At 38.3% G+C, this 12,635-nt stretch overlaps 1 protein-coding gene across 5 annotated transcripts in view; it reads right to left on the bottom strand.

The window, feature by feature from the left end:
- Positions 1-2,675: 2,675 nt before the first annotated feature.
- The window catches only part of usp34 (ubiquitin specific peptidase 34), a 71,684-nt gene continuing 61,724 nt past the window's right edge, over positions 2,676-12,635 (bottom strand). For 4 of the 5 annotated variants that reach the window (XM_032562152.1, XM_032562150.1, XM_032562153.1 and 1 more), the window contains exons 66-78: positions 11,530-11,859; positions 10,304-10,461; positions 10,116-10,194; positions 9,208-9,334; positions 8,112-8,219; positions 7,912-8,016; positions 7,699-7,823; positions 6,743-6,866; positions 6,589-6,668; positions 5,287-5,427; positions 5,054-5,194; positions 4,252-4,408; positions 2,676-4,180 (exon numbers count right to left, since the gene is read on the bottom strand). In XM_032562152.1, coding sequence (XP_032418043.1) covers positions 3,453-4,180; positions 4,252-4,408; positions 5,054-5,194; positions 5,287-5,427; positions 6,589-6,668; positions 6,743-6,866; positions 7,699-7,823; positions 7,912-8,016; positions 8,112-8,219; positions 9,208-9,334; positions 10,116-10,194; positions 10,304-10,461; positions 11,530-11,859 — 2,403 coding nt within the window. In that variant the 3' untranslated portion in view covers positions 2,676-3,452. The remainder of the gene's footprint in view (positions 4,181-4,251; positions 4,409-5,053; positions 5,195-5,286; positions 5,428-6,588; positions 6,669-6,742; positions 6,867-7,698; positions 7,824-7,911; positions 8,017-8,111; positions 8,220-9,207; positions 9,335-10,115; positions 10,195-10,303; positions 10,462-11,529; positions 11,860-12,635) is intronic. The other variant, XM_032562151.1, reaches the window with a different exon arrangement.

Here is a 12,635-nt window from a genome sequence, read left to right as displayed (position 1 = left end):
TGAGCTCCTTTAAATCCAGACTAAAAACCCTCCTGTTTTAGAGTTGATTTTCAAACATAATTGATAAAATATTAATCAATAATCTGATGTTACACAATGAGAATGTTATACTGTTTTTTGTCTTGGAGTCTTTTAAAAAGGCTATAAGACTGACTGTTCTGTGAGTTTGTATTATATTTTTGTATTTATATTATGTAGGGAACTTTGACTGCCTTGTTGCTGAAATGTGCTGAACAAATAAAATTGATTAAAATCAATACATTTTGGTAGGAGGTGAAAGATACTGAAAAAATTCTGTTAGAGTAAATTTCACTGGATCCTAAATTGTTCCTATTAGCTTTAAACTATGAGAAGCATAATTTCAGTAAAACTCTGTGAAACCTTTTCAGCAGGGAAAAAGAGCCCTAGTGCCACCTAGTGGTCAAAGCAGATATTGTCTAATTTACCACTGGAAAGAATAGTATATAGTAGGAAATAAAACAGTATATTTTTGAGCCCCTTTCATTAATTTATTAATGTCAGAGGGCTTGTTGGATTCTTGACATGTTTGAACCTGCTTGATGTTTGATGATGCTCTGTTACCCTGTTGTTTAAGAAGTTTTTATTCATGTTTTTTTACTTTTTATTTTGTTTTTATATCTCTGACTTGAGAGAGAATTATTACTATCATGTAGTAATTATAAAAATATAAAAGTTTAGATTGGTACATGATTGTATTGGTATAAAAAATCATCTTATATTTATAGAAGTTCAACTTTGGTCTCAGTCTGTCTTTAAAATGGAGATGAAAGTTCTGAGCTTTGATTCAAACGAGGATATTTACTCATTTATATTTACTCATGTTTGGAGACAGAAAGAAATGTAATATTTTTTATAAAGTTTGCTGCTTCAGTTTTGAGATCTTTGTCACATTATTCTATGGTGTAAATAAATTCAGTAAATCACATTTTATAGCTTTCTAAGACTTTTACAAAGGATCAGGTTAGTGTATGGAGTTATGCTAAAGAATAGAAAACTAATGTGGGAAACAGATGTTTGTAGATGTTTTGACTTTTTTTTCAATTAATTTAAAGTGTGGAACAACAAACTGCAATTAGGGTCCTTTTAATGCTAAATTGTGATTATTTCTTACTTTATAACTTCAGTTTCATTGTCAATGCCTCCATTGATCTTTCAAAATGGTGATGCAAATTTTACCTGCTGCAGAAGCCGACTGATATTTTATCCATCCCCCTTCTGGGCTGGTGTTTTTGTTGTTGTATAAAATATGAACAAATAAATTAAAAGTATTCCTGAGAACTGTCTGAGTCATGAGTTCTGGTTTTATGCTTGTTAATTAACAGCTGCAGATTTATAGAAAAACCTACAGTAACCTTGTTGCAAAAATGTGAACACCACTAAACTAATATTTTTAGTTTTGTAAAGATTAAATCAAACAAAAAGAGCCGAGCTTTTCACAGGATGTTGGAAGTTTTTTTTTCTTTTTAGGTGCAAATAATGAAGTGTTTACTGAAGGAATGCTAAGCTATTGTATTTTAGGAAATAAAATGTTTATTTTCTTATTTAAAAAGGAATTTGATTATTTATTATTGGCATCTTTTAATGTATTTCTAATATTGTATAAAAAAAGACAAGTGGTTAAATAAAACCTTGAAGAATGCGGCAAAGTTTTTCATCCAAATCAATTTAGTAAAAAATGTTAGTTGTTGCCTTTTATGAATCTACTTATTAAAAATTTAAATGTCTTCATCTGGTTCTTGGCCCAGTCTTGATGTTTCAGCCCGACTCACCTCTGATCTCCCAGTGCTGCTGTTTCCTCCATGTAGAAAAAATGTTGGTGAGTTTCATGATTCTTAAACGTTCATTTGCATCTTCCTTCCCCAAGTTTGACAACCTGTTGACTAAATACAACAAACATTTCACGCTTCTGTGAGCAGAAGACCAGGTTAGTTTTTAACCTTTCAGTCGGAGTTAAATCCATTTTTGGGCCCATTTTGCTTGAGGAATATAAGATGCCTGATGGTGATCACCTTACTTATGAGTTTGATGTTGGTCAATATTTATAATCAAAAAAAAATAAAGGGAATTTCTCTTGCGGGACTCAAAATGTTGTGCAGGAATTAAAATGGTGATTCCTGCACAAACATTAAAACGATGAAATGTGCTCAAAAGAAGAAATATGTACGACGGCATATTAAAGTAGAAAAATAGAAAAAAAAAAATTACATTTGCACCAAAAATTTCTGCGATTCAAAAGTAGTGAGATTAATCTCAGAAATGAAAACAAAAAAAAACATGGAAATTTCTAAGTTTGAAGTTGAAAACTTGCAAGAAAAAATTCAAATTCTGGGATTAATTTTGAAAATCAAAATTTTTTGACTCAAAGTTTTTGGAAATTTGAGTTTTTTTTCCCCCCACAAATATTCGACTTTTTGAGCTCAGAAGTTTCCTTGGTTTTTTTTCCTACAAATTTATTTATTTATTAATAAATTTGTATTATTTATTTAAAAAAATTATTTTTTTTTGTCAAATGTTTTTTTCAATCTACAACGGCTCTAAAACGCCGTCATACATGAAGCTAAAATGCAGCTGCAGTAATAAAAACATTTTGAACCATTACCATCAAACGGTTCAGTCTGAATTTTTACAGTAAAAAAAAAAAGTCCAGATGAATGTCAGCTCATAATTCTTCATATTAAAACTGTTTTTATTAATTTATTCTCTAATAAAATAAAATCAGAGAAGATCAGAACACAGCAGAAGAAGCAAAATAAACAGCTTGTGGAATGTACTTCAGTAAAAGAAAATAAAAGCTCCAGCTGGTCCAACATGGGGGCTTTATTTCCACCACAGTCAAATAAAGCACCGCTTTCATATATTTATATATATATAGATATATAGATATATATATATATAAAGATATCTATATATACTTTGATAGTTTTTCATATGCACCTTCAGGCAATAACTAGAATGGATTCTTTACAGAATCAAGTTTCTTGTGGTTCTCTTAATTTACAGGTAAACTTAGTTTCTGGATATTTAAACCACAGAAAAAAGTCAAGGCAACTTTCCTTTTGCCTCATTCATAAAGTACAAAACTGGCACAGAGGACGACCATTTTTATACACAGTAAAAATGCAATAAAATTAAATTACATACAGAGGAGACAAAAGTCGTGTAAACCTTTCCCCGTTACAGCAAACCTAAAATAAAATCACTTTCCAAAACAAATTCGATTCAGTATAAAACACGCACAAAAACTAAACCTTTTGTTGTTTTTGTTGTTTGCCCTTTGAAGAAAATGTGCTGCAGTTTGTACAACGCGTTGCGTTCTGCGTGTGGCGTCCATTTTGTCATCCTACAGAAGGCAATGAAACAGCAGAAGAAGAAGAAGAAGAAGAAAGCGATGCAGGAGTCAGAGGACTCCGGGTGGCTTCGGGTTGATGACATCACGAGGAAGGCGTCGCTTTGACGGACAGTTTGGTAACTATGGTGATGGTGGCCTCCACCGTCCTGTGCAGCATGTCCAGCATGTCGGGTGGGGGGGCGCCGCCGCTCAGGATGACCTGGGAGGTGCCGGCGCCTTCGGATCCGTCCCCGGCCAACCCGATGGCGGACGGCGAGGTGGCGTCCTCCGGGAGCGTCGGAGCAGAACCGCTAACGTTAGCCGCCGCCGCCGCAGAGTCCTTCGCCTCCCCGTCGGCGGCAGTCGGCGGCTGCGGCTCGGTTCTTCGCCGCTCCTCTTCCCGCTCTTCGCCAGTGCCACCCGGCTGCGGCGCTTCGGGCTCCTCCACCTGGACGAACCCGTCGCCTGCGTCCTGCAGCAGCGAGGAGGAAGAAGAGGAGGAGAACGAGGAGGATGACGAAGAGGACACCTCCATCTTCTCCTCCTTCAGAGCGGAGTCCATGTTCCTGGAAGTGGCTGGCGTCGGTTCCGGAGACGGAGGGTCCTGCTCGGTGCCGGGGTCGATGAGGGACGACGAGTCGCGCGTCTCCGTGTCGGAGGTGCTGGCGGGCGTCAGCGCCTCCTGCTGGTCGGGCTTCGGGTCGCCGCAGACAGGGAGCGCCGAGGAAGAGGAGGAAGACGCCATGCAGAGCGGAGCGGCTGCGTCCGCAGCTCTGTCGTCGTCGCTGCTCACCCTGCGGCGCTTCACCGGCGTCGCTCCTTCATCCTCGGCTGAAAACAGGAAACAGGTTAACGACCAGAACCGGTCCGAATCGGGTCGGGCCGAAACGAAGGTTCTGTACCTTTGGACTTGAGGTCCTTGGCCTCCAGCTCCAGAGAGCTGCGCTGCTGCAGACAGAGGCGGCAGCGACCCAGCAGCTCCTGCAGGGCGGGGCACAGGGCGGCATCGATGCTCGGGGGCGGCTGGATGGAGAGCAGCAAAACCAACGACCTCAAATCCTGAAATACCAGAGAAGAAGAAGAAGAAGATTAGGAGGATTTAAGGACAAAAAGACAGAAGGGAAGGAGGAAGTAAGGAAGTGGAGTGAGTGAGGAAGCAAGTAAGGAAGGAAGGAAACAAGTAAGAAAAAGTGAAGTGACTGAGGAAGCAGGTAGGGAATCAAGAAAGGAAGGAAAGAAGAAAGTAAGTGGAGTGAGAGAGAAAAAGGAAGGAAGGAAGGAAAAAATAAAGACTGAAGGAAGGAAAGATGAAAGGGAGATATTAAGGGGGAAGGAAATAAGGAAGTAATTAGGGAGGAGAGGAAGTAGGGAAGTGAGTGAAGTAAAGTAAGTGAGTAAGGAGGCAGGAAAGGAAGGAAGTAGGAAATTAACTAAGGAAGTGAAATGAGTGAGAAAAGGAAGGAAGGAATTAGAGGGGGAAGGAAGTAGGAAGTAATTAAAAGTTGAGTGAGAAGGAAGGAAGGAAGTGAGGTAATTAAGTAATGAACAGAAGAAACGTTTCTCTCCTTCCTCTTCCTGTGTTTTTATCATCCACCCAGTTAAACACTGAGGTCAGAATCTAGACATCTCAAGGTCGTTCAGTGACGACCTTGAAGTCACGTCTTCCCTCCAGCTCTGTGTGTGTGTGTGTGTGCGTGTTCCTACAGCGTTGAGCAGGCTGCTGGTCTTGTTCAGCTCCACGCGGTGAAGCGCCAGCTCCGGCTGCAGGTTGCTCTGCTCCGTCAGCAGGTTGGTCACTAAAACACTGATCAGGTTGGAGCAGCTGGGCCCGGACAGAACCTGGAGCTACACACACACACGGATTATCATGTCAGTACGTCCAGATTCCCAGCAGCGCCACCACTGTCGTCATGGAAACGCCTGCTGCCGGGCGGTACCTTGGGCAGGAAGCAGGTGAGGAAGGAGTAGACCACGTTGTTGTTGAGGAACGTCCTCTCGTCCATCAGGATGCATTTGATGTATTCGCTGAAGGCCGGGTCGTCACACAGCAGCTTCACACAGGTTTTAGCCAAAACGGACTGAAAATAAACAGAAAGATTAATTCATTCTTTACCGTCTGGACGAAGCACGATAAAAGCGTTTCATATCAGTTGATTGATAATTATTGATAAATTTTTTATTTTAAATATCTGAATTATTCTGCCAAACTGGTCAATTTTTACTCCATATTGTTGTTTTTATTATTATTATTAACCTTAAGCTGTTCCTGCTACTAAACAAGTTGTTGCTAGGTAACCAAATGTTACTAGGCATGTTGTTGCTAGGTAACCAAAGAGCGAGAGATTTCACCGAACTTGTTTAAAGTCTTTCCTCTGCCTACATTTCCCAGAATGCTGTGCAGTTCAGGATCAGAGTTCAGTGAATATTCTAGATATTGAATTTTCTATCAGATGTATTGATAATAATCACATATCTATCGAGATATATATTGTTATTGATTTATTGTCCAGCCCTTAGACCAACTTCACAACAAACACAAGTTGGAAAAAAAAAACAACTAAAAACAACTCAAGTTAGCAATAATTCCAGCCAAATATTTATTTTAGAGTAAAACAAGAGACGCACCGATTCACCTTTTTCACCTCTGCTGATATCTGAGGTTTTGAATCAGCCGATATCGATCCGATACTGAAAAACTGTGCTGAACTGACTTAAAACGTTTCTTTTTTTAAAAACTTTTTTCCCACTGATTATTCAGATTTTTGAAACCGTCATTTTCTTTTTGCACATTTTATAATTGTTTTATTGACCTTTGACAAATACCTGCTTCATATCCTTCCTCAAATAAAACTTTTAGTTAAATCTCACTGATCCACTTTTTTAAACTTTTGATACCGATACAGTTAACTGAAAGGTAACTATACTGATATTGATACCAATCCAACACAGAAAAAGCAGTGCTGAATTGTCTTAAAATGTTTCTTCTTTTTTTAACACAGTCATAAATATACTGAATCACAAACTTATTTGATAACTTTGCACCAGCATGGCACACATAAATACACCAACACTTTCAAAAACTTGGTGAAACGTAAAGCTTATTTTACTTGGTCAAATGTAAAAAAAAAAACAATTTTAATCTGTTCAGCCAATGTAAAATAAGGAATTTATTAGAATTTTACCATTTCTATCAACATTTTCTAAGGCGATAAATGATAAATGAGAGCTGTTCAGAGTACCTGTGACTGGCAGAGCTCTGTCCACAGTTTGGGGAAGAGTGCAAGATGAAGAGGAAGTCCTTCGTACGCTATCAGGACGCCTGAGGGGGAGAGAGAACGGGGTTAAGACAAATCCTGGAGTATTTCTGCCAGCATTGCTGCTGTTACTGATTACTTAGTTTGACGAGCGTGTCGGTGAACTTCTCGCAGTTGATGGCGACGCGACACAGGAGGTGAATGAACTGATGGTAAGACAAGAAGTAATCCAGCAGCATCCGGTCGTAGACCTCGTCTTTACCCTGAAAGAGACGCACAGATTAACACCGACATCCTGAACAGGTCGGACCGGGCGCCATCAGGAGGATGGGGAGGTTTCCTGATGCCCAGGGGTCAGCAGGTCTTTTTTTTGTTTATTGTTAAAAACCCACAAATAAAGTGATAGTAATAATAAATAATGAATTATCATACATGTATGTAATTAGTTGTTATATTAGTTTTTCACCAATTAATTAAATTTACTTTATTTCCCCTCTTAATTAAAATTAAATCATACTTGTTTACATCAACCCGTCCTGGAAATTAGCATTTGTTGCTATAACCTGCGATAACCTCTCCTCTTAGAAGGTTAAATAAACGTGTAAATAAATAAACAATATATATAAAAACCAGAACTGTAGGCCTGTCACAATAACAAATTCTACTGGATGATAGAATGTCCCAGAGGTTATTGCGATAAATGATAATATTGGGGGGGGTTTTTTCAGACCAATTTCAAGTAATATAACGTATTGTCATAATAATGCAAGAGCATTTTCTCAAAGAACAAACTTTAAATTCTAACATTTACCACAGGAACTGGAAGACATTTTAAATAGCCAATATTAATAAACAGAACAACAGAAACAACAAATAAAACTAATTGTTAAGTTTCTGTAAACAAAATTATGATTCCAAAACAATGAAGCTGGCTGAGACCTAAAGCATCAGGCTGAAGACTTTTGTCATCCAGTTTTTGGTAGAAAGAAAGAAAAACGACAAATTATGCAAACGGAAATTATTGACTTTGTTTTAATTTATTGCGACAGGCTTACAGTACTGTACTAAATTTGAATGAGAACAAAATGGAGGTACCTTGCTGCTCTCCACCAATGAGGGCAGCAGACACATGTTGAGCTCCGGTCTGGGAGGTCGGATGTTGTTTTTGGCCCCCATCAGCTTGATGTTCTCCCTGCAGGGCAGGTAGGGCCCGAACGACACTAAACAGGAGCAGAAGTTCATTATTATTAGCTTATCATGAACTAAAAGCAAACAACTAATGGGTGTTGGGGGGGCAAAGTTGCTCACTGGGGATGTTGCTGTGGTGGTAGGTGCAGTGGTTGTGCTGCAGGAACGGCACCAGGGTGTGCAGGAAGTCATGTGGACTCAGCAGCACCAGCTCCTTCAGCACATCTGAAACAAACACAGCAACACATGAAATTACAAAAACCTCTCCACAGTCAGACAGAACGGCTCCTGACTCCATTTTAAAGATGAGGTGAATTTACCCAGGCAGGCGTTCCGCAGCTCAGGTGGGCTGTACGAGTTGAGCAGAGTCAGCAGCTTGTGTGCAAAGTCGATCCTCTCCTGCCACTGGATCAGAGCCTGCTTCACATCTGAGGAGAAAAGAGAGAAATCGGCTGTGAACATTGAATATCTCAGAAACATTTATCAGCGGGTCGACTGCAGACACCTGATAAAAACTGCATGAAGGAGAAAACATGACTGGAGAATATTCTGAGGCAACGTTTACCGTGTTTTACACCAAGATCTTCTACTGAAGGTGGGAGAGCAGGAATCTAATATAAATGTCAGATTGTGGACGTCCATGCTGGCATTTGCTCAATCAATCACCTACTGTGTTCTTACTCATGTTTAATAACATTTCCACTGTTATTAAACTTCTGTTTTTCTGCACTGACATTCTGTATTGTAAATAGTCTTTTTAAACATTCAATGTACATTCTGGCTCACAACTCTGATAATTCTATTTAACTGCACAGTATTTTCCGTTAATCTTGTACAGTATATTGATATTATCTAGTCCTGTCGCAATAAGCAATGATTTAATTGCATGATAAATTGCAATGAGCTTGATAATTTCCATTTGCATTATGTATCGTTTTTTTCTTGCATCTCTCTTTCTACCAAAATCTGGACAAGAAAAAGCTCCAGTTTAGTGACTCTTTTTTTGATGGACAATTTTATTCACAGACTTCAGTATCCATTTTATTTGTTGTTTCTGTTATTCTGTTTATTTTGTATATTTGTCATGTCTTCCAGATGCAGTGCTAAATATTCATGAGATCTTTGAGAATGAGTTCTTGAATTATTGTGTCCATTATATTACTTGAAAATCTTGTTTTCTAAGCTATTTTTAAAACTCTTGTGTGAACCTTTATACTTGATGCTGCACCTTCATGGTCCACCTGAATTTCCCCTTTGTGAGACAATCATTTCTATTCTATCCTACTGTGATTGCACTGGTGCGTCTAACCTTTCTGCGTTTTTGGGTGCACAAACGTAGGTCCACGTTTTTCAACCGCATCTCTCTAGTTTCACCGATTTTGTTTAAACCCACGTCCAGAGGAGAGGTGGTCTGACCTTTGCGCTGCAGGTACGGCCGGGTGGATTTGAGGACGGACAGAAAGATGGAGAGCAGCTCCACCAAGTCTCCAGTGACGTGGCACGCCGTGGCCTCGTGGTACATCATGTGCAGCGTGTTGAAGGACTGAAGGGACACACGAGGAGAAAATAACAAAACTCTGAAAAATCCTCTACAGTTCAAAACAATCAACATCAACTGTTGCTTTAGATTAAGACTTACTAATTTTTGGGTAAACACTAATGATTAATCGATTATTGAAATAACAGTCAACTAATTTAGTAGTCAATTAATTATTAACTAAAGTACATAGACTCTAAAAAAAGGCCATTAGCTCAGAGTATAAAACACTCATAGCAGTAATTAAGCCAAAACTGTGCAAAAAAACCCCAAAAAACATTAAAAACCCTTTTTCTACAAATATATTCTACCAAAGTCTGCAAAGTAAGTAAAAAAAATTAATAAAATCTATTAGGAACCTTTTATAATGCAATTATAAATCAGATTGGCTCTTCACTGTGTTGATGGAAAGTCAAGCAGAAGCGACTGAGCTTTTCACATGTTGATCTTAGAAGTAAGTTTTTTGTTCTTGCTGCATCCTTTGCTACAAAAGACCAAGCATTCACTAAAGGAATAATATGTTACTGCATTTCATGCAATAACATGTTAATTTTCTCATCTAAAATTTTATTTATTTGTATATTTTAATGTTTGTTAGTATTGTAGGACAATATTAAAAATCATGTACAGCAGGGTAAATAAAAAACTTGCAGAATGTGCCATTTTTTTTAAAAAAAATCTGATTGTCAGAATAATCGATTACTAAATGATTGTTAGTTGCAGCCCTAAAACACTGTGATACCATGAAAACATGCCGAGCGTCAACAGGAAAGTGAGGTGATCCTACCTCAGTCATGAGGATGAGCCCCCTGTTGAACACAACCAGGAGTCGGTCCTCGTCGTTCTCCAGCAGAACTCTGAAGGCACTGGGGGAGAGCAGCGCACAGGAAACGGGTTCAGAAGGTGAGTTTTCCTCCATCTGTTGCTCTGTGTAGGCGTGCGTGTGTGTGGGTGTGTGTGTGTGTGTGCATAAACCTGATGAGGGTGGTCCAGCAGGAGCGTCCATCCAGGCATCGCAGGTAGCAGCTGATGGTGGTTTTCTTAAACTGTTTGATGTCATCCAACTCCTCCTCCTTCATGTCGACGCGCTGAGCCACAAACAGCTGCATCAAGTTGAACAGCTCCTCCACCGCCTGCAGGGGGCGACAACAATCAGCACAGGTCCGCTTTCCCTCCATGCTTCCATCATCGCATTAGTTCTCACATGATCCGATGAACCCGATTGTTTTGGTAAGTTACCGTCTGCTAGTATCTCAGCTGTGGTTACGGTGGAGGAAAACTCAAAGAAAAGCAACAGGCAAGTATAAAAATATACAGGCAATTTAACGGTGGACGAGAAAATGACATTTTCCAAACAGTGAATGCAGCATAAAAGTCTAAGAAAGAATTTTGTTTTTTTTAATAAAGTCATAATATTACAAGATGATTAAAATGAGATAAAGATATGGTACAATAAAGTCAAAATAATGTGACAATAAAGTGAGTATTATGAGAATAAATTCTGAATATCCTGAGAGCAGTTAGACTAATAAAATAAATTGTAATAATATGCAAATAGCTGTAATAGTACAAGATTAAAGTCAAATTAATACAAAAGTAGTCGTAGTGATACAATAAATAATAATAATAAAGTCAAAACAATACAAGATTAAAGTTGTAATATGAGAAGAATAAAATTGTAATATTACAAGTTTGAAGTCAAGATAATTCGAGATTAAAGTTGAAATAATATGAGAAGTTGTAATGTTTCGAGAATAAAGTTGCAAAGTTGGAATATAATAAGAATAAAGTCGAAATAACATGAGTATAGAGTCATAGTGGTTCCAGAAGAAAGTTGTAAAATTACAAAAATAAGTCAAAATATGAGAATAAAATCATATTATTACCAGAATAAAGTCATAATATTGGGAGTATTTAGTATTAACTTTTTGAGAACTCCTCCATGAAAAAGTAGTTAAAATGAGGAATGCCGAGTTTCTTGTAAAGTTACTTTTTTGTATCGATTTTACAAATAACTTTTAACAGATCAGCATCAAATTATTATCATTAGCAGGACTGTGAAACAATTTATTTTGAAGAAAGAACCACACAGAGTTGCCCTGCTGGTCACATCAGAACTAAAATCAGTTCCAGAAAGTCAAATCTATAAAAACTGAACTCCCGAGTTATTTGAGTTATTAACGGTTCCTCTGTCTCCTCACCCCTGGATACTGGCTGGCGTGCGGCGTCAGGTTCTTGAAGGCCCACTGGATGTTCTGGTGCGACGCCAGCTGGCGGGTGAAGGTGGGCGATTGCTCGCAGCACATCCGCAGGATGCCGTAGTAGGCGGGCAGCATGCCTCGGTTGAACAGCACCACCTCCTGGTCGTCGTGATCGGCCAAAATGTAGTTGAAGGCGATGTTCTTGGTCACCACGGGGTTCTGCACCACCAGCCTGACGTTCTCAGGACAATCCACACACACGTTGTACCAGAAGGACAGCAGCGCCTGCTTGTTGTGGTTAGTGGCGATGGCCGGCTCCGACAGCTTCGGCTGGAAAAGCAAAAAGAGTCAAAGAAAAACAACACATGAGACCAAAACCGGTTACAGCACAAGTTTATTAACTAGGGCTGCAACTAACTATTATTTTAATAACTGATTAATAGGAATTCAAAAAACAGCCCATTCTACAGATTTTTTATCTAACACAAAAAACATTAAAATATTCAAATAAAGACCAAATTAAATTTCTCTTGAATAAGAAAATAAATATTTTATCTTCTAAAATGCAGTAACAGCATTCCATTAGGAGCAAAGGATGCATCTGCAGATAAAACATATTTCTAACAACATGTGAAAAGTTCAGCGCTTTCTGGTCGACTTAACACAGTGAAGAGTTGATCTGTTGATTATTTTTTAGATTAACCGATTAATAATATTATAGCAAAAAGGTGCAACTTGAGTTCTGGGTATAACATATTTACAGAGAGCTTTTTTTCCATCTTTTTGTTGTTTTTTGTTCAGTTTTGGCTTAATTACTCCTCTTAATATGTTATTTGAGGAAATTACCTTTTTTTAGTCTGCATAATATACTCCAGGTAATAATTAATCGATTACTAAAATTGTTGACGATTACATGAATAATCAATTCATGTAATCAGTGATCAATTTTATTTAGAAATGTACAGCTCAAACATAAATATCAACATTCGATGAACTGCATCAGATTATAGCATAAACTAATTAGCATCTGCAGTCCTTTGAAAGGTTACAAAAATGGATAAACAATAATAAAATAAAATTAAAAATATAACACTACATGTGCTTTC

This window comes from Xiphophorus hellerii, chromosome 5 (assembly GCF_003331165.1).
Source record: "Xiphophorus hellerii strain 12219 chromosome 5, Xiphophorus_hellerii-4.1, whole genome shotgun sequence".
NCBI classification, from domain to species: Eukaryota; Metazoa; Chordata; class Actinopteri; order Cyprinodontiformes; family Poeciliidae; genus Xiphophorus; species Xiphophorus hellerii.
Note: the sequence above shows the minus strand (reverse complement) of the source record. Positions and strands in the feature narration are given on the sequence as shown.